This window comes from Glandiceps talaboti, chromosome 5 (genome assembly GCF_964340395.1).
Source record: "Glandiceps talaboti chromosome 5, keGlaTala1.1, whole genome shotgun sequence".
Lineage (NCBI taxonomy): Eukaryota > Metazoa > Hemichordata > Enteropneusta > Spengelidae > Glandiceps > Glandiceps talaboti.
In genome coordinates this window covers 24,322,221-24,348,092 of record NC_135553.1, presented here as the reverse complement: position 1 = coordinate 24,348,092, position 25,872 = coordinate 24,322,221, and the positions used below count along the sequence as shown (strand labels likewise).

The following is a 25,872-nucleotide window of genomic DNA, read 5'->3' as shown; positions in this document are numbered from 1 at the left end:
AAACTAATGTTTTGATTTATTTTAGTACAGTAACATTGTTGTAGTTGATTTCCTGTATCCATGAACATTTTCATTGCAGCTCTAAAGTACTCCTTAGATTTTGAAATATACTTACAATACATTGATCAGTACATTGATCATGTGCTTAATTTAATCTTGGTTTCAATTTGAAAAATGTGAATTTTTTCTTGAAATTAGGTGAAGTATCCCATACATGTACATATCATTTTTCGAAAGTTATCCTATAACAATGACAGTTCCATTTTTTTCATGTGAAATTTCTTGTGGTTTTGGCTATCTCTGTAGATATTCAAGTACAATTGATTAGTATTTATTCATAATTATATGTATAATATTAATATATTCCTTCATGTTTATATTAATACTACTGACACATTTACATGTGGATACTTATTGTTTTCTTGAAAGGAGACAGTTGAAGGACAAACCTTTCAAATCACCCTAGGGAGTGTATTTGTTGAAAGGAAAAACAATATGTACAATAGTATGGAATGCTTATAAAGTGTTTAAGAGGTTCCTGTAACAGACTGTCTATATTTACAAAAATGCAAATTGATCTGAAATATTGTTAATAAAAAAAGTAAACTGTTATGCAATGAGTGCGATTATAATGTATTTGATGATAAACTCACATTGGTAGTCAATGGTCTTGGATTACAAGTCGCTCAAATAAAAAGAACAACAATAGAACAAGAAAATTATAAATTGGATTAACTGCAATTCTTGAAGATTAAATTTGATTTACAAAAAGGAAACCTAAAATATGAATAATAAAATAGAACAAGAATTGAATTGGATAATTTAATGTAGAAACAAGAATAGTTTGGAATTAAACAATTATGTAATGGTGTCTGACTGCATTTGAAAACAAGTCAATATTTAAGGAAAATACATTGTACATAGTACAAATAGAAACTGTACAAAATGACACAGTGAAAATGTCATCATCGTCACAAACGTGTACACTTGTATACATTATACAAGTCAATTCTAGATCAAATAATATGGTAAAGAAAAGGCTTCAGGCCACAATTATAAAATAAGTATATTTTTGACAACCTAATTATATCTAGTCTGCACTGTCAACATGAGGCTTAAAAAACAGTTAATCAAACTTGTTGAGAAAGAAGGAAGTATTGATATAGACAACTCAGAAGTGAGAGGATTTTTATGTTGCCATCGGGACTATTTTTGTACGTAGCTACTCCATGTACATGTATATGGCTGATTGTATGCCATAAATATAATTGTGATATGTAATATGTATACAGACATTGATACATTTCAAACTTACAACAAATTCTCACCCATATGTATCAACTGACCCACCCACTCCGCAGGTGTTATGAAAGCTTGTAATTTGATTCTCATATTTTTATTTTATCTTATTTTTGCCAAACTTGTAATATTTCATGATGGCTTATTACATGCAAATATGTGTTGACGTATTACAAAGTTTACCATGTTTACAGACCTACTGTATAGCATTACCTCATTCATTGGGTATTCACTGTTTTGGAGGTTGAAAAGATAAATCATGTGTTGTTGACATAAACAACAGCCATGACTTGGCAATACCCACAGTCCTGTAGTGAATATTGGTTGCAGGATAAACAAGGTATGTCCTGTAAATGTGCACGTAGGTAGACCATTTTAATATGATCTTGTTTACAACAAGGTATGAATCATACCTTTATTTTTAAAATAGTGTCGACAAATAAATTTTCATTTTATATTTGACAAAGACATTGCACCATCATTACTAAAATAAATTGTACAAAATTAGAAAGTTCCCATATGTACATTTTACATACTGTGCTGAAATGCCGTACACAGTATTTCTGTTACATGCTTGATGTGTGATAGAGGTCATTAACCTGGAGATACAGATCAATGATTTGCATGATTTCTGCAGAACATTTTTTTTTCTATTTCTATATTGTTGCATAGTAGAGCATACAAAACATTGAAATATATCATAGTCTTTATTTATTAATTTCTTTTCAGAGAAAATTCTTGTAGGTAAATTTTACATATATTTAGAAATTAGAATTGTTAGTAATTTTTACAACATATGGTATGTCGAACAAAAATCGCAATTTACAGAATCGGCAAAAAAAAAATGCACAATATATATTACTAATACTAATAACATAATAGTAATAATAAAGAAGATTTATGGGATGTCTAAACTCTGCAAGCAGAGCTGGAGGCACAGAAATAAAGAATTACTGCATGGTAAGAGGAAAGTGGATTCATAGACACTGGCAATAATGGAGAAGGTTGAGATTAATGTTTAAAGAGATACTATAGGTTTTGAGAGAATGGCAGAAGGATTTTAGAGACCTGGAGGCTGGAGTAGCCAGGATCAAAAGGAAGATTTTTCCATGTGTTATTTTCAACTTGAAAGTTTTCAATATTCATCGATTTTTCCCTACAATATCAAATACATATGAATGTACGTTATATAATGTGCTACAAGTATTTTGGCTCTAAAATTAATTTACCAGAATTAGCTAAAAACACTTTTTTGCATCAAAATAAATCCGTGTGAAATTATACTAGAATCACTATTAACTAGTAAATTCCTGTAACCATAAATGATAAAGGCATTTGTTTAATTGGAAGTGAATTAATAAGCTTAAAAAAAAAGAATGTGGTTACATGTATAAGAACATGTACCATAGTCAAAAATTGTTTATCAGTGAAAAAATGGAGCAAAAATGTGTTATTACTGCTAATAAAAATATTTTTGTGCCAAAATAGATACATTGCAGTACATGTACTCCACTTTGCATTTTACACAGGAAATACTCTAAAATGCAGAAACAACTACATTTGCATGAAGTACAATCAGTTCTAACCATTCTAGTAGAGTTGATACATAACTATAGACATTCCTCACTTCATCTGATAAAAACATCAGTTATGCAATTCAATATTCACACAGCTATGATTAGAACACACACACACACACACACACACACATACACACAGAGAACATACCAATACATCTATTTGGAAGTATCATATTAGAACGAGAGAATTTCAAGTATGTCTCTAGTCTGTTGACTACAGGAATGGTGTCATACACATAGTAAATATTTATTTTGATAGTCAGGATGTGTTATAAGTTAACCAGGGGTTAATGATAGGTTGAGATCAAATTCCAGCTAACCCTAATATTGTAGGCTATGCTTGATATAGTAGTACACATGTAAATAACAGCTTGTAGACTTGTTATGATAAAAATTGTGATGAGACTGAAACATAACTTGTAGTAAACATTTACCATCTTGATACAGTATTCATATATGTTTCTCGTTGTGTAAACACCTTAAAAATAATGGGTCAGTCAGTTAGAAATTAAAAAAGGGAGAGAAACATAAGAATACAATGTATCTTCATCAAGTTCATGTTGGTGATACTTTCATTTCAGAATTGTACTTTTAACAGTCTTAATGACTCAGAAAGATGGAAAGGGTGCACCATTAGTTTTATTGAAGTTTCAAAATTTAGCAATATATAATTTTTGCTTCAAGCTATGCAATTATTAGATCTGCTATCTTACAATCAGTGACATGTTTTTTTTCTAAGTCTGTCATAGAGGGCGCTAATTAAATTTTTTTTTTGCCAGATTGAAAAAAGTAGGGTTGGCCGAGTCATGAGAAACACAGATTTACAATGTAACTAAAGGCTAACCTTACCAATATTTACCTAAATTGCATGAAAATGATTTCTAGCATATTTAAACTCTCAATCTTGTATCTTATGATCCAACAAATTTGTTTGCAGTTATTCGGGAAGTACATGTATAAATTTTACCCACTTTTTTTTTTTGTATCTAATAGGATTAACGTAATTCCACTACCTGAACAAAGAGAGAACTTGAGACAAACCATTGTGTAGTTGGATCAAATTATCACCACAGGTTTTCATTTCTGTTCATTCCTTTCATTTTAATTCCTTGGAGAATATAGCTTTTGTTGAAAGTACAAACTTCCAATTTCCGCTAGCGTTTAGCTAAGCTTCTGTGTGATTCCAACAGATGGGGTACGTTGGCTTTCAAGCTTTGCAGCGTGTCCAGCATTCTGTAATAACATATCATATTACTGTCTGGATGACTATGGAAAGGCAAGGCAAGGGATTGGAAGTGGTGGGGGTCAAATAAGGACATTATTGAGGGCTTCTTGTTTTTAGCAGCAACTAGCTACAAGCATCCTGTATACTACATGCCAGTGATAGAGTAGTCAGTGTTCTCCACAGAGCTGTACTTTGGTCTCTTTAGCAACCTATTACACTAATGATTTAAGAGGCAGGGGTTTGTGTGCAGTGCTTGTTTTTCACAATTCCAGTCATACCTTACACATAATAATTCATCCATGTTATTAGAAAGGTTTGATTGAGACTTTTAGGTTTGCAAACATACTGATGGCTTTTAGATGAAAATGCTATAATCACATCCCTCCAAATAATCAGTACATTGATGAAAGGTATAGAGATGAGATTTGTTAGTGGCTACAGATGGGGTGAGGGTGGATGTTGTTTGTGTTCTGTTCTGAGGGTCACCTATTCCTTGCTATTCAATGTAGACTCACAATGACTCTCCAGAGAGATTATGTTTGCAGTCATGTGTACATATGATATTTATAGAGGTAACATGTTTGACTGTGAATGTATTCCTTCAATTACACAATTGATACCACTGATTAATTATTACTGACAAGGGCAGGTAGGTGGAGATGTGTAGTGTATCACATTATACTATATAGAACAATGTGGTGTAACACACTGCTATAAATTCATCAATTCTGCACCGTAATGCGTATGTTAGCTGTGTTCCAGTGTACATGTACATGTATTATTCAGGAAGTAAAGCAAACTGCCTCAGATTGCTTTTTTAAATTCTTATCATCAAGGTTTAGCGAACAACATCCGTGTCCCCACAAACACAACATCATAGAAAAACATCCTGAAGGACATACATGCTTAAGTGGCATATAACTTTTGTGAATAACAAAAGCACAGCGATTATATACATTGTGTGTGTATACAAATGTACTGTATTGTAGTTGTAAAATCTTTATATTACCTGATATGTAAATAAAGTATTTGATATGCCATATATATGCAAATTAGATACTTGATATGCAAGTTCAGATTGTACTAATTATATATATAATGTATATTTACATGTATGTAGCAAAAAATCCACCTCCTATTCATATGCACATTTGGTATAATTGTATTTGTAGAACACCAACTAGAACATCCCTTGAATACAACTTAATGAAATAAATGGAAATACTTGTATGTAATAGTTTCTATATACTTGGCACCATGAATATCATTATAATGAACAGTTGTATTGGATGAGATATTTGTGGTTTTGGCTCAACATCATCGTGAAGGTTCCTGGTGGCTGTTTTTTAAGGCAACCTTTGAACCTTGACCTACTTAGGTTCCATTGATGTGTACATGTACATGCAGGTTGTTCAAGCACAACACTTTTATCGTCACTAAGCCATGCAGTGTACATATTGGGGAAAATTTACAATGTGGATTATAAAAAGCTCTAGAGATATAAATTTTCTTTTCAAGAGCTTATTGCACATACAGTAACTGACAAGAGTTACAACGATGATAATGATGCTAAAGGACTTTTTCTTGTTCTATAATTTCGCATTTTCCATTTTCTTTCACAAGGTATGGAAACATAAACATTGAAGATACCCTAATTGTAGGATGACTTTGTTTCACTCAAGTTTAGTAGTAAGCAGTGTGTTCTTCGTAGTTATCATAATGGTGGCTTCTACATTGTACATAAGTTCAGAGATTTGGCTACCTGCCATGACAGAGTAGTTTGCCAGAACTCTAAGCCAGTGTGTTGTGCTAGATAGCCAAATCACTGTGCTACATGTAGTTCTACACCTAGTATTATTGTGTGGTCTGAGGTTCATGTAAAATTCCAAGGTTTCAATTTGTTTAAATGTGATATGTAAAAGCTTATTTATTCATAAATTTAGATTACTCCTTTTAATATTACCTAAAATAAAGTTAAAAATGTCAAAAAATGTCATGAAAACTAGAATTTGTATGCAATTAATTTTGGCTCAAAATGCCCAGTATTTTACAAGTTCAACTTTCCATGTATGGTAATTATGGTATAGAGTTGTATGTGATTGCATGACGGTTCTACCAAGTGAAATTTTCAAAGAGATCAGATTTGCATGACTCCTGAGGCAGAACATTTGTACAGCTAAAAGTTCAAAAAACATTCAACAGAACACACAACTGAAAAGAGCAGGTAAATTGGTATAAATATAGAACATAGGTGGTTATTTTTTCCATCTATGTGCCCTTATCTAAATCACAGTGCATAATTTATTACCTGGGCACACTTCATAGTCAAATGTACACAGTAAACAGATGGCCAGTCAGTGAAATACAACCAAGGTGTTGGCTATTAAATATGAAACTTTATAAGCAAATTATATGCAGTTAGCGGGCATGTATTTGGGGCAACCTGTCGATAACCATACATCTCACACTAATCAATTAAATTGATAGCGAGATAAACATATACGTGTATACAGCTAACATACGGTCTAGTGATGACATTCAGATGAACAGAGTTCAGATAAGCAATGATGGAATTGATATATGATACTGCAGACATAATCAATTGAATTGATCGAGGGCAATAGGGACAACATGCTGTTCAGATGATCAAATCGATATATGGTACTGGAGACAACATTTAGATAAATACTGGCTGTTTAGGCAATCAATATTCAAATAATCACATATAAACCTATATAATAGATAGGGTGATACTTTGAATGCAATACATACTGGGTTCTCCCGACATGTATACTGCACTGGTCGGTACCAAACAGTACTCTGAAAATGTAACCATGAAAATATACATTTGTACTTCGTGGTTCCAGCAAGTGTAGACTTAGTTTATGTACTTGATAGTAATATGAAATTAACATATTTTGATATTGGTTTATATAATGTGCTTGACTACTATTAGTACTAATAACCGACCAACACTTGTTTTGTTGGGGAGAACCGTGGCAGTGGTTCTAGAATAATGGGGAATGAAAGATTGTAGTAATTGGCTATTCAAATCAAGTAATATTAAAATCACTTGGAATAATTAAAGTACAGTGTACATTTACATTTCAGGGCTCAAAATTAACTGTTTTCTTTGGTAGTCCTAGTGGGCTACAAATTTCAGAAAGTGGTAGCCCAATGATGGTGACAAATTGTCCTATACTCCTGAACTGAAAACAGATTTCTCTGTTGGAAATGTTGGTGTTATTAGAATACTTTTATATCAGTAAATCTTTCATCCTTTAAGTCTAAATATAAATCAGTGGTAGCCAGAGTGGGCTACATGTACCAGTTGCAAATTATGGTAGCCCCATGACAAGAATTGGTAGTCTGTAGATATGGGACTACCAGCTATAAATTATGGTAGTCTAATGACAAGAATTGGTAGTCTGTACATTGTAGATAGGGGACTACTGTTAATTTCAAGTCTTGCATTTTGTACATGTAGTGGTCAGTTGTTCTTAGAATCTACAGCCAAATATTCAGAGAATTAATAGTTACTGAAATACATTTATAGCTACATTTCTACAATGTATAATGTAGGTGAAACCCAGTCCTGCTTGTGGAGTCGGAATTTGATTCTGACAATGTCTCCAGACAATGTGTCCGGACAATGTCTCCGGATGGTGTTCAGAGACATTGTCAGCATTGCATCCCGTCCACCATTTGCAAGTAGGACACCATGGTAGAAACCTATAATAAATGTTCCCAGGCTATGTCCAGTGACACCAAATTCACCATAAGACATATTGTTATCTGTATATATTAGAAATATTTCTGTTGTTTGAAATTCTTTGCCATACAACCATAAATGCATTTTACTAAATTGTCAACATGACAAATACAACCAGTAGCACTGAAGTAAATCACTCTCTCTATGGACTACACTCATTTATAGCATTCACATTACAACCAGTAACACTGAAGTAAATAACTCTCTCTATGGACTACACTCATTTATAGCATTCACATTACAACCAGTAGCACTGAAGTAAATCACTCTCTCTATGGATTACACTCATTTGTAGCATTCACATTACAACCAGTAACACTGAAGTAAATAACTCTCTCTATGGACTACACTCATTTATAGCATTCACATTACAACCAGTAACACTGATTCAGAAGTAAATCACTCTCTGTATGGACTACACTCATTTATAGCATTCACATTACAACCGGTAACACTGAAGTAAATCACTCTCTATGGACTACACTCATTTATAGCATTCACATTACAACCAGTAAAACTGAAGTAAATCACTCTCTCTATGGACTACACTCATTTATAGCATTCACATTACAACCAGTAACACTGAAGTAAATCACTCTCTCTATGGACTACACTCATTTATAGCATTCACATTACAACCAGTAACACTGAAGTAAATAACTCTCTCTATGGACTACACTCATTTATAGCATTCACATTACAACCAGTAACACTGAAGTAAATCACTCTCTCTATGGACTACACTCATTTATACAGGTAAAACATCGAGGGATCGCCGAACAACTGTGCATATCATGATACACATTTTATATTCCCCAAGAACAATTTAGATACATAATGAACAGGCTTCCCACAGACCACTCAATACAAATATAAACAACATCATCCGACCCCTACTGATACACAGACACACACACATCATCCTTGGAACAAACAAGCTATTGAAAGTCATCGCATTGCAGGCTCAGATCTTGACTAATACATGTGTATTGATTCAAAATTACAAGTGATATGTGTGTACACACATAGTGCCTGGTTGTCGGCAGGAATGTGGTGTTGTTTATATTTGTAATGAGTGGTCTGTGTGAAGCCTGTTTCTTATCTATCTAAATTGTTCTTAAGGAACATAAAATGTGTACGATAGGCACAGTTGTTCAGCGATCCGTCAATGTTTTACCTGTAGCATTCATATGAAATGTAAAAGTATACTATTTCAATTAGTTTATATACAAGCCTAGCATATGGCCTTTCTAAAGTGGTCAATTCGCAAATGAAACAGTATACTTTTACACTTGATATGGATGCTATAAATGATTGTGGTACATACAAAAAACATTTTACTTTGGTGAACGTGTATGGTATTATCTCAGATGTTGAGCTTTTAGCTGTATAGCCAATACAAGGATTCAATATAATATATTGTACGGTTAGGATTGATCATCATACAATATATTATATCAAGTCATATATTATATATCATATTCTCTCAGTATCATACATAATTAATGTAAATTCAATTGCTATTAATGTCAGCTCTGAGTGATGTGTAGAAAATTGTCAGTGTCATAAATTGGATTGCTAATGTTAGCTCTGAGTGATGTGTAGAAAATGAAACTCAGTTGGGAAATTGATTTATTTCTAGCATATTAAAGTTATTGAGAAAATGACCTTAGATCAATTTAAAAAAATATTTGTACCATTTTTGTCATTTGTCATTTCATAATTTCAATTTAATTTGATACATGTAAGTATGAGAAAAATGCAAGTATGATTGAATGGTTATGCGATTATTAACGTATACTGTATTTCTACTCATTAATAGTAAAAAAAATATATGAAAGTAGGTCAGAGCAATTTTGACCTACATTTCCAAACTTGTTGTGTCAGTTGTATATGGTTAGATGCTATATCATTGAATGTTGTAGAAGTGATTGTTACCATGGTTACAAATTGGTTTTCTAAAATCAATATTACCATATAGAAATACTGCATTTATGTCCTTCAAGTGGCATCTGTGTCTTTTATGATTGATACTCAGTGTAGTAAAGCTCATTATGAAAAATTGAATTTTGAGCTTGTTTGCTTCAACGTTACCTAACTTGTATGCACTTATATGTTTGACCTTGCTGTATATTGTTGATGCTGCAATCATACATGTATATACAGCAGATATGTCTTTTTAAAATGTGTTTGGGTGTTGAAGACAGTGGCAATAACTAAGAAGTTAACTTACCCTATATTTTTGCCATTTTAGAGTAATTGATGTTATTTCATGGTGTCGTCGTATAATCCCAAACTGATTGTGCAGTAATCCTTATGATCCGATGTAGAGTTTAGGGCCAAGGAAGTCAGTGATTACATGTATGTTATCGTAGGAACTGTGATTGACGTGGACTTTATCTTATCACTGGAATTGGATTGTAGTGAGGCCAATTCAATTTTAGTCACAATCACACTTAGCAAGTTCATGTAGACTTGGTGCCAATGTACATTGTTGTATCTGTAGTGAGTGAATGTCCTGATCTGAACTCTTGTACAGACAAACTACATGTAGTAATGTGTGTCCTCTGATGATAAAGTTTACCACTACTAGTATACTACTACTACTACTACTACTACTACTACTACTACTACTACTACTACTACTACTACTACTACTACTACTACTACTACTACTACTACTACTAATAATAATAATAATAATAATCTTTATTTATACTGGACAGTTCTTTAAGTATATAAACATTTGTTTCCCATGAAGACCAATGAGGGACATCACTCATGGGTTCAGTGTTAATGCAGGATGAAACTGGAATACCTAGGAAAACCTGCGTTGTTCGGTAGAGTCAAACTGAACGACACTCTTCTTATTTACAGCGTGGTAAATTTAATCGAACCCTGAATGGGGTTTGAACCCCGACCGCAGTGGTAAGAGGCAAGTGGTTTAACCACTCAACCACTAACAACCCTATAGTATTAGTATAATGAAGTAGTAATTATTGAGAAATAAAATTCAAATAAGAGTTATGACATGTACATGTAGTAGCTTCTACACATGTCATATTTACTCTTACCTGAATTTAATTTTTCATTTTTAATTGCTACTACTAGTGCTATAGGTTTATCTGTGGTTGCCTCTTACCACTGCGGTTGGGGTTCGAACCCATTAAGTGTTTGATTAAATTTTTTGAATTTTTTTTCATGATTTCTATATAATGTAGGTGTTGCATGTGTATGTTTATGTGTGTCGTTAGGTAGTAGATGTCATGTGTGTTTATGTCCAGTAAAACTGAACTTCAACTTGCTACAGGATTGGGTTTAAAAAATGAGGAATATTTAACAAATACCTCCAAACTTTAGCGACATTTACAGTGGCTATATAGCAACTGTAAACTAAGATAACAGCTTCTTTAATGTATGTACAATGTATGGAAATTATGAAATTCAATTCTATATTAGCTGAACTCTAACATTGTCACTGCTACATGTAATACACCATAAAATAATTATTGGTTTTGTACATTGTAGATCATATGAATGGGAAGGCTGTAACATGACCAGCTCAACTGAGAGCTGTGTTTGCCAGGGAGATATTGATATCTGGAGTAAATTGTAAATTTGCAGAATGTACTGGTTTAGTTTGTAAATTGTTGCAGTATATGATATTAAATTTAATCTGTGCAATGTCTGACATGAATAAATGACGAAATGATAAAAGGAAAATGTAATTACCTGTCCCTGTCTGACCACCAACTTTCAATACCTTTATCTAGTTGTGGCAAATGAAACTAGTGAACACAATACCCTGTCTAAGTTTAATATTTATTCAAGCCATTCATTGCTATATTACAGTTTGGTCTGTGATTACTGATAGAAACTGTAATTGTCAATAGTTGACACTGCCACAGAATTAGATATAATAGATTTGAAAGATGTCATCAAAGAAATGATGATGTTGCCTTGTGGTTTCTTGCTCTCAACATATAAAATGTACGTAATCAAATTTAGACAAATGTTACTTTGATGATAATTATAAATCCTGTCCCCATCTAAATTCTGAACCTGTTTCAATCTGAATCAAATTCATTTCTAAAACTTCTCCTGTCTCCATGTGTCCTTAAATTGGTTGTGAACCGATTTAACTGAACCAGTTCGAAACCACCACAGGAGACAGACAGTTATTTTGCAGGTATCGATAAATTGTACAGAATGACACTTTGAAGTCTAGATACATTGCTGTAGGACTATTGCACAATGTCAATAAATGAACGAAATGTCCAATTTTTTGGCCGGTAAGACGTAACTTAGGAGAAAAATCCACCCAACTTTGTGATTCATATCTGCTTTGTATCCATCCATTTGAGTTTGTATAGGTGGAATTGTAGTGTTTGTTCCCAGTTAAACATCAGAATGAAAAAAACAAACCAAAACAGCAACAAAACAGCAAAAATCAACTCAAAACCGAAACGAATGGTATGATTATTGCAGCTACATGTAGAAGATGCATATTTGTAATAAATGCTTATTAAGCCTCTTAAATTATGTTCAAGAGGGAGTTATAGTTATATCATGTATATAGTAATAATACTCTAGGCATATACAAAAGTTTGTATACATTTACTCATGTACAAAGCATGTAATTGTACATATCATATATCCATATTGTACAAAAAATATTTTGTTTCATGTTGATGTACTAGTACCGTTGTGATGTTATCAAGTTGTACCAGTACCGATACCAGTACAAGTGGAAAGTTGATAGTAACCTCTGTATGCCCATGTCAGAATTGTAAATCACATTCACCTGTACATGTATGATACAAATGTACATGTACCTCCATGGTATGACTGATTGCAGTAGAATTCAGCTCAATGTTGATACATGTACATGTAGGTGCATACATGCAGGGTGTGGAAGTTTATAATCTTGAGTTGTTTGGTAACATACTTGTAAACTACAACTTGATAACATCATTGCTCATCAAACAATCCTATTAAAAAAATTCTTGACATTCTTGACCTGGCATCATTATGCAAATAAGGGTCATGTAATTTGCATATGTGATTCTACAGGTACATGTATTATCAATCAAAATAACACACATGATATATACAATGTATGTATGAAATTGACGCTACCAAGGCAACAGTGTTACAGTGTTCAGTTCTTTTACTGTTATCGGTTTAATAGTAATGACATTATGACATCAGAGATACTTTAATATTGTGAATATACATTTGTGTATTTATGATAAAACCAAGGTGACAAAAAATTCAAATGTGATAATCAGACTGTAACTTGTAACAAATTCAAAACCCCCCATCCGCATGGATTCCAGACTTGCACCATTGGTTCAGTCCATTTATACATTGATACAGTATATATGTACATGTATGTCTTATATACATGTATGTGGCTGAGATGATTGTCAAAATCCCCACAAGATGAGACTCTTGATATAAATATGGTCAATATTGATTCTATAGCAGCCACACACAGGTCACAAATTTGGGTCATCACACTTGAAATCTGATGAATACCAAAGGTTATCTCCAAAAATTTCATACATATGGACACCACTCAAGTGCCTACCCTCATATTATCAATGATACGCTTTCTAATGAGACATTGACCTTTGAACTTGACAAACATTTCCAAGGTGAAATGACCAAAATGTTTCTCTCTGCATAACCCAAGAAATTGAATACACAAAGACTCCATTTACATATGTAAATATCTATACCCAAAGGTAAGCTAGCTTACTTTTTATGTCATGACCTTTGACTTTGATCTCCATAATCAAGGTCAAATAGCAAATTGGTCAATGAATAATGCAGTTTTGTATTTAGAGAAACCATTCAAATGTACACAATAACTTTGCCATATAACACACTAGTTAGGGAGTATGTCTTCTATTGAAGGCTTGTTCACTGTGTTGGTTATCATTGAAGGTGAGGGTGGGGGTGGGGGGTTATCATTGAAGGTGGGGGTTGGGGGATGGTTATCATTGAAGGTGGGCTTGGAGGGTTGGTTATCATTGAAGATGGGGGGTTGGGGGGGGGGGGGTTATACATGTAGATTATTTAAAATAGTGTTATTATGGATTGGAATAAAAATATCAGCAAAAGTCGTTGACCCATAGTATCAAAACGACAACTCATTTCTTATATCAAATAGAACTACATTGTACATTGTACATTTGTTGATGCATAATATTATGAGAAGTATTAAAGTTTATGAGCCGTGTCATAGTTGGCTATTATTTACATGTGCTGTATTGCCATTTTAATTTATGTTGTGGTATTCAAATTTAAATAATAACTTATTATTAATACAGAATATTCATCAACTGCACACCATGCACTGCATATTTGTATCTAATGCTCAAAGTGAGGCCTATGAATATTCATATATGTAAATGACATCAGCTATTGATGTTGTATTCAAATTTGAATTAATAACTTGAAATAATATATAGAATATTCATTGTCCTCACTCTTGTGCTGTAGACTATCAACAGTAACTGTTGGTTTTTTAAAAAAAAGAAGTAAATAAGTACATGTAATTATTGAAATACATTTATTTGAATAGAATTGTGAGTGCCAAAGGTCTGATTTTAGTGGTGTACAATGTAGTTCTGATATGTCTTGCATTGAGATTACATATTCAATTCTCAAACATTTATGAACATACATGTAACTTGTATATAAAATGTGTTTCAAGAATTATATGTATAATGATATGACAGAACCCCATGACATGTGAGTGCAAGTGTGGCATTGTGTATTTGCATGAGTGTTTGCAGTGTTCTTTGTAGTTTGTAGTTTCATGGGTGCAAATACCCCTGAGTTACCCACACTGGAATTCACATGGCATGGGCTCTGTCTGTTATTATTACAGATTTATCTGAAATGCCAAATATCTATAAAAATCATAAAGATCATACTGTTAAACTTTTACATCATGCGATTTTGTGTGTAAGGAATGATCACATCCTCATTTACATATCATTTGCATGTAGGTATGCAATAATGTTTTCAGTATTGCATTGCAGTGCAAATACCATATTTTGTATGCACACCAGTGCAAGTAATATCTGGTACATACATGAATATAATAATTTACTTAAATTTGATAGGAAAAATTGCTAATGACTTGACTTTTGTAAATCTTGATATTTTCGCCACTGCAAAATTTTGTAATTTTACAGTCTTCAACTCGTTCTCAAAGACTAATTTTTCTAAATACCAGATTGGTACATTGTGTTCGTGTACATGTACATGTACAAAAAATATTTTAGTCACTACTTATTTTTGAGTGTTTGTTTTCGAGTGAACTACATGTAAGCAAAACTAAAGCTTCAGCAAAAATGTCCAGGTCTATAGTATTTACTTGTGTAAGAATTCAACATAACGTCTGAAACTTTTGTAAGTCTGCTAACAACTGTGAAAGTAGGATATTGCTTTTGCCGCCATTTGGTCATAATCTCCACAACTAGAGGGATGGATGTGAATATCCAAACTTGTTTGTCAGATGGTGTAACTTTAGACCACCCTACATGTATCTCTAATTTGAGTCTTCACGGATAAAAAGGTGTCGAACCTGTGTCGTATCAGGTGTGAGTAATTGGTCATTGGCCAGCAATGAATAAACTCATCTAGTTGTTGCCTTCATACATGTACTCTGGTTGCCATGGATACCAAACCTTGTCATGGTCCCTTGCAATGATTGAAATTCTGTACACCTTGAATGTACACAGCGTTGTATGAATTCTAAGTATGGCATCAACAAACACAATCTCAACTCTTAGTTTCTGAAATCCACTCATAGGAATGTTTCAATTTACTCAGGTCACACTTGTTTGTATTTCTGTTTCTTTTAATTTCGGTCTAGTTTGAAGTCGTCCATTCATAGCATACCATGCATATAGAAGTATAAACCAGGTTTTACAAAGCCAGGGTGTTAAGTCATTGAATTGTGGTGCAGTCACACGTCTTATTTGAATGTGTTGGCAAATAACAACTAAAATCAATCTGTACTGAGTAGATATTGGAAACCTAAACTACAGCCAGATTACAAAATACAATATACTTCATGGCTGTTGTAACTGAGGTTGTTGATCTCTCTTGTTCTGAGATCTTGTTGTTGAAAACTCTAGATCGTAAACATGTACATTTGTAGATGAAATGATTGCAGAAGTTTGCCAAGTTTAGTCAGTACATGTACATTGATACATTACTTGAGTATCCGTACAACAAATATAAAACAAGATGCCATACTGGAAGTTCCTTCTTTTTACCAATCACTAGAACCCATCGTGCCTAAGTGTTAGTGCAGTATACTCAAGGTATTTGTAAGAATGCATTTGGTCTTATCCCAATCTAACGTGTAGATTCCAAGCCAGCCACTCGAATCATTTGACCATCATGATTCCATACATGTAAACTTACATGTGTGTACAATGTAGACAACTGATATTATAAATATCTACATGTATGCCCAAAGCAAATATGACTACATAATGAATATAAAATAATATGAGGTGGGGGGAAGGGGGGAAGTGGTGAGGAGTGGAGTGAACTTTAACTTTAGTTAGGATATCAACCATATGAATTTAATTATGTTGTAGTACAAACTTATACAAGTGAAATAAGCCCTGTCCCCACATTAAAACTGAACCGATTTAGTTTAATTGAGTCAAAACCACCTCTTCAAACAGATTCAAAGTAAGTCAGTTTGAAAATGATGCAAGAGCAAAAGTGAATTGATTTCAAATCCATTGCGCAGTTTTGTTTATAGGGACAGAAACTAGTCTCAAACTGATTTAACTAAATTGATTCAGTTTGAATTCAAGGTTTCAACTCTATTCAGGTACGGATATGGCTATACATGTAGTCGTTTTTTTTTCTTCAAAATAAACAAGACTATATATGGTTATGATGCCTTTAGGGGTGAGATACACGTAAGGGTACAAACAGTACATGTACATGCTGTACAAGATGTAGCCTGAAGGGTTGGTAGGGAATTGAAAGTAATTAAGGCATAAAAAGATATTCTTAACAAAAATTAGAAATACTGAACCCATTACCCAAGGGGGAATCACCACCATAATAGATGTGTTGTGTACTTTTCATATAATAACTAAATTAAAAATAGTAATGATTAATTAATGTAATGTACATGTATGATTGTACTTATCCCAGACATTGCAATACAGGCAGTGTTTTTGTTAAGGTTGATAAATTTACCTGAGCTCCTCTGTCATTTTACCAGGGTTTCCCCACGAGAATAATGGTACACATATTGTATGAAATGTACTTATCCTAGACATTGCAATACAGGCAGTGTTTTTGTTAAGGTTGATAAATTTACCTGAGCTCCTCTGTCATTTTACCAGGGTTTCCCATGAGAGTAATGGTACACGTATTGTATGAAATGTACATATCCCAGACATTGCAATACAGGCAGTGTTTTTGTTAAGGTCGGTAAATTTACCCGAGTTCCCCCGTCATTTTACCAGGGTTTTCCACGAGAATAATGGTACACGTATTGTATGAAATGTACATATCCCAGACATTGCAATACAGGCAGTGTTTTTGTTAAGGTCGGTAAATTTACCCGAATTCCCCCGTCATTTTATTGGTGTTTCCCACCAGATTATGATACAATGTATTGGAAACTATAATGCCTGTTTTACCAAATTCCACCTTTCTGTTAGTACTACTGGGGGTTCCCCAACCTTAGCAAAACCACTGACAGGTCAGCGTTAGCTTACATTTATCGGTAACACCAATGCATGAGATGATTTGAATGCAAAGTACCATTGTAATAATGTCTTAGTCTCCATCTTACTTTTAGTAATATAACAGGATTATTTATTGCATTTAATTGGTATATGCCTGATGGCCACTTGTCTAAATAGAAATGGACAGCGTAATAGACATCGATAAATCACAAAAAGAAAAGACATTCCTGGTGTGAGGTGAAGCATTCCTGGTGTGAGGTGAAGCATTCCTGGTATTAGGTGAAGCATTCCTGGTAGACCAGCGTCAGTAGCAAATGTATGGAATGAAGTACTCTGTGCTGGTTTACCTTGACCCAGGATATCTGGCTTTCTTATAACAAGTTACATCTATATGTATATAGATATAATAAAGTTATAATTTTAATAATACCATGGAAAGTAGAAGAATCGCCATGACATACATTTTATTTCAAAAATGTGTAAAAGGTAGTGATTTATCTTCTTTTAATTTTTTCACAAAGATCCCAAGGTTTACGATTATAAGGTATCTTTTATTACAGGCCAGAGACATAAGTGAAGCTATTCAGCGTAACAATACTGTTTGACCCTTGAATGCACTACCTTGTGATTCAGTCCACAACAAGTCTCTGGGCTTCGTATTTTAGAATGTATCTGGTTGGTGTTTTACAAAGATGACAGTGCTATTTAATATTGACAAATGAACACAAAGTCATCACTTTTTTTGCTCACTTCAAGTTCAATGAATCCATATTGTTGGGAAATCGATATCCAAAAAATTGAAAATAGATGGTGAAACAAGAGTGGGACACATCTGTGAGAAACCTATGCTTTTTGCAAAGAATACGAACTGAACCTGAGTGACATGTAGTATGATGTACATGACTGACATTATTTATAATTCTGAATAATCACGGTACATGTATACATTCTGAATTTAGTTGTTAATAATTAAATGTTTTCATCATACATATACAGTGTATATCCGTTTCTGAGTCATCTTTCAAAAGCAATATTAATCAAAGTATTGTTGTGTCATGAGAACCTATTAAAGCAATAGTGCTGTCTAATACCATGTGTGGTTGTTTGTATTAATGTCTGCATTTTCAACATCGTCATAATGCGATTAATTTTCCAAATTCTGTCAGTGCCCCAGTTTCTAAGACTTGTGCTACACATGTACAAATGTACATGTAGGTGTACATGTATATTACCTTTGCTTTTTTTATAAGAATTTATTTGTTAAATTCTTTAAAAAAATAAAATAAAATAAAATAAAATAAAATAAAATAGAAAAATAAATGAAAAAGAAGTACTACCATTGCTGTACATGTGAGTGTAATATTCACTTGCAATTTGAATTTTCTCAGTATTTTGAGATTTCACTCGCAATTTGAATTTCCTTAGTATTTTATGAGATTTTAGGTTTAACAAAGTATATAATATGATGAACTTTCAGTCAAGGAGGTCTGTAGATCCTTGACAACAGGGTGATTAGGTTTCCATGACAACTGACTAATTACGTTAATGTACATGTATCTCAGTACAAGTAACAAAAGAATTATGAGTGTTTGATATTGGGGGATATAAATTTTTCATTTCCTTAATTGTTAGTAGCCTGAAAAGTAATCTATTCAAAACTAAAATCAGAATTTAAAATAGATCAGTTAATTTCGAAGTAATTAATTTCAAGTGATTTTAAGTATAAAGTTAGAACACTATGGATGTTCAGATTTAGGAGAAATTTTGACAATAATAAGCAGTTTTGTAGTAAATGTAGTTATATTCATTTCCTTTCTGTCTTGTTTTTACAGAGCACTTCTAACAAATCGGATGAAGTTTTAGCTGCGGAAGCACAAGCTAACTACATGAGGTATAATCACAGCTTTGTGTATGACTTGTTCCAAGCTCAGTATAAGTCATCACTGAAATGTCCGCACTGTCAACGTCAACGGAACACCTTTGAGCCGTATCTGTGTTTGTCGTTACCGCTACCACAGAAGAATCTACGACTGTTGAAAGTGATTGCTGTGTATGGCAGTCAGATACCAAATATGGTACAGATCGGAGTATCATTAGATGCCATGGCTAATGTAGCAGATCTTAGACAAGCTATAGCCAAGCGATGTGGGATACCAGTTACTCAGGTAGGTTGTGATTTAGGTATGTTATGGGGTATGGGTTTTGTATGGTACATGTTATCGTATGGGTTCTTATGTAAAGTGTGACATAAGGTGTGATGTAGGGTGTGGTATTGGATGTGATGTAGGTTATGGTATGGGATGTGATATAGGGTGTGGTATATGGGATGTGATGTAGGTTACATGTATGGGATGTGATGTAGGTTACATGTATGGAATGTGATATGATATAGGGTTTGGGTGTGATATACAAAAAATGTAGGGTACGTGTATTGTTTGGTATGGCATGGGATGTGGTGTAGGGTATGGCATGGGATGTGGTGTAGGATATGGATTATGGGTTTTAATGCAAGTTATGCCATGGTAATGCATTCATGTAATATTACACTAATGATGGATACCATTATTACTGAGGTAGATGCAGTGTAGCAAAGGTATGTCATAGGATGTAGCCATAGGGTGTAATATTGGATTGTGATATTTCATTGTGGCAGACACAACACAAAAGAAAAAGTTGAATGATGGCTGATAGTACTCATGGAGTAAAAGGTCAAGAAATGTAATGTACAAAATTTGCATTTCATTGACAGCTGTCTCATCAACAGTTTATATTAGATAAACAGTTGAAGAAAGAAATTGACAGGTGGGGAAAAAGGAAAGTGGAGCCATGATGGTCAAATGGTTAGAGTGGCCAGCTTGGAATCTGCAGGTTGCAGGTTGCTGCCAAATCGTTGCCATTTGTTTCTGAGTGGCTAAAGTCCTTTGGCAAGATTTGAACCATGACTGTGCCTTAGTCACCCCAGCTGCATAATTGGGGACCTGGTAGGATATAGGTTGCAATGTGAATGCTTTAATCCTATGCAGTTATAGAGGCTGCAATGGATTGTATACTCCCCAGGGAGTTGAAGTCTAAAGGGCTGTTGTGCCACTATAGATCCATGCCAGGGTAATAATTGTAAAACGCTTTGAGCACATAGTGGGAAACTGCTATATAAAAACCAATATTATCATTATTAAAGAGCTCAAATGAATAGCAGGTATTCACTATATTAAAGCGTACCATTTACATTTCTCCGTACAGCTTGTTTTAACTGAAGTATACATTGATGGCTTCCAACGATCATTTCGTGATGATCAGAAATTGAGTGAAATCCATGATGGTGACACTGTCTATGCAATAGAAACTCCACATAGTCCAGAAGGTCCAAACATCTGTGTTAAACCATCACTACCAGGTGTACATTGTAATGGACCAATAGAAGAAACCGTCTGTCTGGTACTGTTAAATAAAGACCGGGCAGGGGTGCAAGGAAAGAGGTGTGTACAACAGAAGTTTCTGATTGTGTGTTAGAGAGAAATTATTATTTTTATAATATTTTATAGGATAATTCAATAGAATTTAGTTATAGTGGCATCAGCTCTCTTTCTTTTGTCAAGCTAGATTCACTAATATAATTCATTATAGAAAAATAGTGGTAGAATTCTTGAAAATTTGTAGAATGGAATAATACATTCATAACTTGCAAATGTTTTGTATTGTTTTAATGAAATCAAAGAATGATGTCTTTTTTGCATTTTTTACCTGAAAACTCAGATAAATTATAGCACTGTGTCAGTTGTTTTAATGTATGATAGAAAAATAGGTTGCTCTTCTGGTTTTGCTGTTTGACAGGTGCTCTGTGTATCAGGTATTAAAAGAAATTGAAATGTCACTAATACAGAGACTTTACTGTTTGTCATGACAATGTCGTTTGCCAGAACATGTCAAACCAGATGTCTGTGTGCAAAAATGTCACAAAGTTCCACACTACAATTTCTAACCAGAACGGCTATTTTTTTTTGTCAGATTTGGTAGACCCACAGCTGTTGAAGCATCAAGGAACTTGAACTACATGCAGTTACAGAAAGTTATCTTGAAATGTTTAGGAGTCAGACAACCAGATGCTGCCCTTATTCAGGTACACAATGGTCAATTTGATGTTTGTCAAACTAAAGCTGCACTTGCTGTTAAATTGGAGTATAATTTTGTGATCAAACAACCAACAATATATATATGGAAAATTTGCTAAAATACCAATAATTATTCATTGTACAGGTTGATTTTATCCATTAGTTCAGTTTAGTGCTACAGTAACAGGTTTAAATCATGATTTCATGGGTGCTGATTTTAGGGTATGGACCTAAACTCAATTTTATAGGATTTATTGCTCCATACATGTACATGTACATGTACCATGTGTACAGCTACACAAACATTTATTGCTCCATACATGTACATGTACCATGTGTATATACAGCTATATAAACACATGTACGCACAGGTAATTCAATACTGTTCAGGGTGTACTGTATTACAAGTATTAAAGTCATGATATCAAACAAAACAATTTCAGAAAATGTGTCAACTTGCAGCTAGTGCAGCTTTAAAACACTATCTGTATTTTTCGTGATGTTTTCTACTTTCACTAGAAACGATTTTCCAGGTTTAAACTATGGACAATAAAGTTACTTCTATTTCTGATAGGACAAAATTACAGTTTAATATCCTACTGGAAATATGTATATCTTACTAGTCATAAAAGTTTTGTATATTACTCATATTATGATAAGAACTGAAAATATACAAGCCAAATTTATTGAATTTAAACATCAATAATATACTGCTTTGAAATGAAATGGATCATCCAAAGAATAAAAAAAAATTCTGAAAAATGAGAAAAAATCAACTAGCCTTGTATCAAAGTACTTCTGCATCATACTTGAAATTCAAATGCAGATAAATTGGTATGCTACTTTCAAGAGTTAGGAGAAGAAAGAAAATGAAGCAAGTATCGGCAATACACATCAAGGCAGTTTGGTTTCATGCACCTAGAAACTATGATTTAGTGCATACAATGTACATGGGGTGATTCGCTGGGCAATGCAACTTGTGTGATGAATTGCACAAAATTTGACATGTTAGATTCCTTGTGATGCACCTCAGGCGACATTGAAAGGCCCTGCAATTATGTATGTACACAAAGAAATTAGTTGTATGCAATGAATTGCTTTAATAGTGTGTTGCTTACCAAATTGCCTTGTGTACGTATCTTGGCCTTTAGATGTAATTCAAATACTGCTATGCCATACATGTACATTCAGTTAACAGTGTATGGTATACCAGTACTTGACATTATCATTAGGTCTGTGTGACCTTGCTGTACTAAATTTGACATGTCCTGCCTGGAGTACTGTACATGAATACCTAGTTTATTGGATGTAATCTTATCAGAAAACTAATTGATTAAATTAAGGTTTGGGGAATTTCATTTAGGCGGTGATTTGGTAAGAAAGACATAAAATGACAGTACTTGGCTTTCACAGCACAGTTGAAGTCTAGTTTATCTTTCAAGTTATTGATCAACCCAACAACAAACAGCTGCACCTTGATTTTACACAGCACTTGTGAGAGATTACTGTGGATTTGTGAAATACAAGAATAAAGAACAGTAGACTTGCTACATACAACAGATACACATTTGTATGCATGTCCTGAGAGAAGGTACAATGTACTGGTTAGGGATAGCAGTAGGGTTATGGGCCCCATAACAGAAACCAGAGGAAGAATGTAGAACAGTGGACTGGCTGTGGTGTAGGTACACATGTGTATCAAAGCTAGTATAGGGAGATAGGGTTAGAGTAAGGTTTGGGATAGGTGTGTTTAGACTCCCTTGGGTAAACCTGATTTGTATCACTGGACAGTGGACTGAATGTGTAGTACATTGTACATGTAGGTATACATTTGTATATTTGTATCAAAGCTAGGGAGTTAGGGTAACCTGAGAGATAGGATTAGAGTTAGAATACCTAACATAAAGCCAAATTTGTATCGCCTACAGTGATTTGACACTGTTCTACCTGTGAAAGTCAAACTGATTTCCAGTATGCATTATTGAGTTTCAGTTGTAATAGAGAAAGCTAGAGGCTATATCTCAAGTTATCTCTCTGTAAAGAACGCAACATACTGTGATACATATTATGCATGGATATATGGTGATGAATAATGAAATCATATTTTAATAGGATACTTCACTGTGTTGTCCATTGTGAATGCACATTATCTATAAGGATGGGGTAGGATTTAGTTGTATTATATTTACACTTTTCATATCAAGAGCCTAGAGTAACTTCAACAAATAGTGTTCATACTGTACATATGGCATAGGACCCTGAAGTTACACACAACACAAAAATGAGGAAGAGAAAATGAAATTGATCTATCATAAATCCAAACAACAAATTGTGTTTGTGTCCACGTGCATGACGGCTATAGTGTAGGCAATATGTATGACGGCTATAGTGTAGGCAATATGTATGACGGCTATAGTGTAGGCAATATGTATGATGGCTATAGTGTAGGCAATATGTATGCAAGAGAAATTCTTCAGACAAAATTGTCTACTCTTTCTTGAGAAGTCACTGGATTTGATATACATAAGGACAAAAGAGGATATTGTACAAAGTGTAGTGGTGTCTACAGGGTGTCTACAGTTGTTTAGAGGCAAGATGAAGATGTGTAATCTTAATGCATACATGTAAACAGTGTTTGTATCAAAGGCATCATGTTAGTTAGCAAAGCCTGAGTAAGTCAAATCTGCTTGAGTTCATCAAACATGTACATGTACTGTATGGTGTTTCTAACCAGGAGAAGTGTAAAAGGTGTTCAGAATTATTGATGTAAGACAATTTACCTAATTCCCCTTTCTCTGCCACCACAGTTCAAAACCAAATACACTACATGGATAAAGTTCTTGATATTGATTTCTTAATAGGGTCCAGTATTCAAACTTGTTGTAGTCAACAGAGAAGGCAGTAAGAGCACAATATCACCTGATGAGGGACGGCCATTATGTACTGAGTTGGTGGAGAGAATGATGTCTGTTAGTAGTGAAGAAGGTGGACCAATTCATGTCAAGATGTTATTAGAATGGGAAGTTGATATCAGAGACTGGTAAGTTACTATGGTAACCATAGAATGAGAAGTTGATATCAGAGACTGGTAAGGGTCAAATCGTCTATCAAAGATCATGATTTTTAAAGTAAAGCTAGGTGAAATATTTGTTTACAGCCCCTTGTGCAGGAACTCCTCCAAGAAAAATCAAAGAGACTATGATATTAACACTAGGGATGTACAGGACTTGGGTCAATATAATGCTTGTTCCTAATTTAGCCACTGATAATTGTTGTTGCTGAAATGGTACATCACAGTGTCCCATAGCTACACTGATATTTCCCCAACAAATTATCCTTCAGTTCTACCCTGTAAATTCTCATATGCATATTTTAACCAAAAATTTACATTTTCTGTTATCTGTAAGAAATGAATTATTGAGTGAGGGCATGGCATTATCAGCAAAGCAGCTTTTAAAGCTTACCTTGTTACTTGGGACATTTGTATTCTAAGGTGAACATGTAGACTTGACTAGCTTCATTTACGTGACTTTATACTCATCAGATGAGTTAGTCCCTAACCTGTGATTAGTATTCCCAGTAACATTTACCAACTGACAGCCACGTGTATGAAATGTAATTGAACATCTTAATGAGCAGTGTGTGTGTGTGTGTGTGTGTGTGTGTGTGTGTGTGTGTGTGTGTGTGTGTGTGTGTGTGTGTGTGTGTGTGTGTGTGTGTGTGCACATGAGTGCATGCATGTGTTTGCATATGTGTGTGAGTGGGTGTATGTGTATGTGTGTGCATGCATGCGCGTGTGTTTGCATGTGTGTATTTGTGTGTGTGTGGGAGGGAGGTTGGGTTTGTGTGTGGGTGTGTATGTGTGTATGTATGTATGTATGTATGTGTGTGGGTGACTTGTCTCTCACTACAGCTGTACACTCAATGATTACTGAGAATAGATGTATCATTTAATGAACATGGTGCCACACAGTAGTCATGCCTGCATTAACACTTTTAAGATGCTGACTTGTTAAATGCCCAATTCCAAGTAGGATCAAAATGTAGGCAAGAAAAATACTTATCTGGCAGACCTTTAGAAGAGGTTTGTCTATAGCAAAAGGGGTAATCCATATCGCGCCACTACTAAGATAACAGGAAT

The 25,872-nt window shown here is 34.0% G+C and overlaps 1 protein-coding gene across 1 annotated transcript in view; it reads left to right on the top strand.

Annotated features, from left to right (window-relative positions):
- Positions 1-25,872, top strand: part of LOC144435990 (ubiquitin carboxyl-terminal hydrolase 43-like) — a 47,549-nt gene that overhangs the window by 3,031 nt on the left and 18,646 nt on the right. Inside the window, exons 2-5 of the mRNA XM_078124646.1 lie at positions 19,455-19,787; positions 20,863-21,098; positions 21,628-21,739; positions 24,593-24,771. Of these exons, the coding sequence (XP_077980772.1) occupies positions 19,455-19,787; positions 20,863-21,098; positions 21,628-21,739; positions 24,593-24,771 (860 nt within the window). The remainder of the gene's footprint in view (positions 1-19,454; positions 19,788-20,862; positions 21,099-21,627; positions 21,740-24,592; positions 24,772-25,872) is intronic.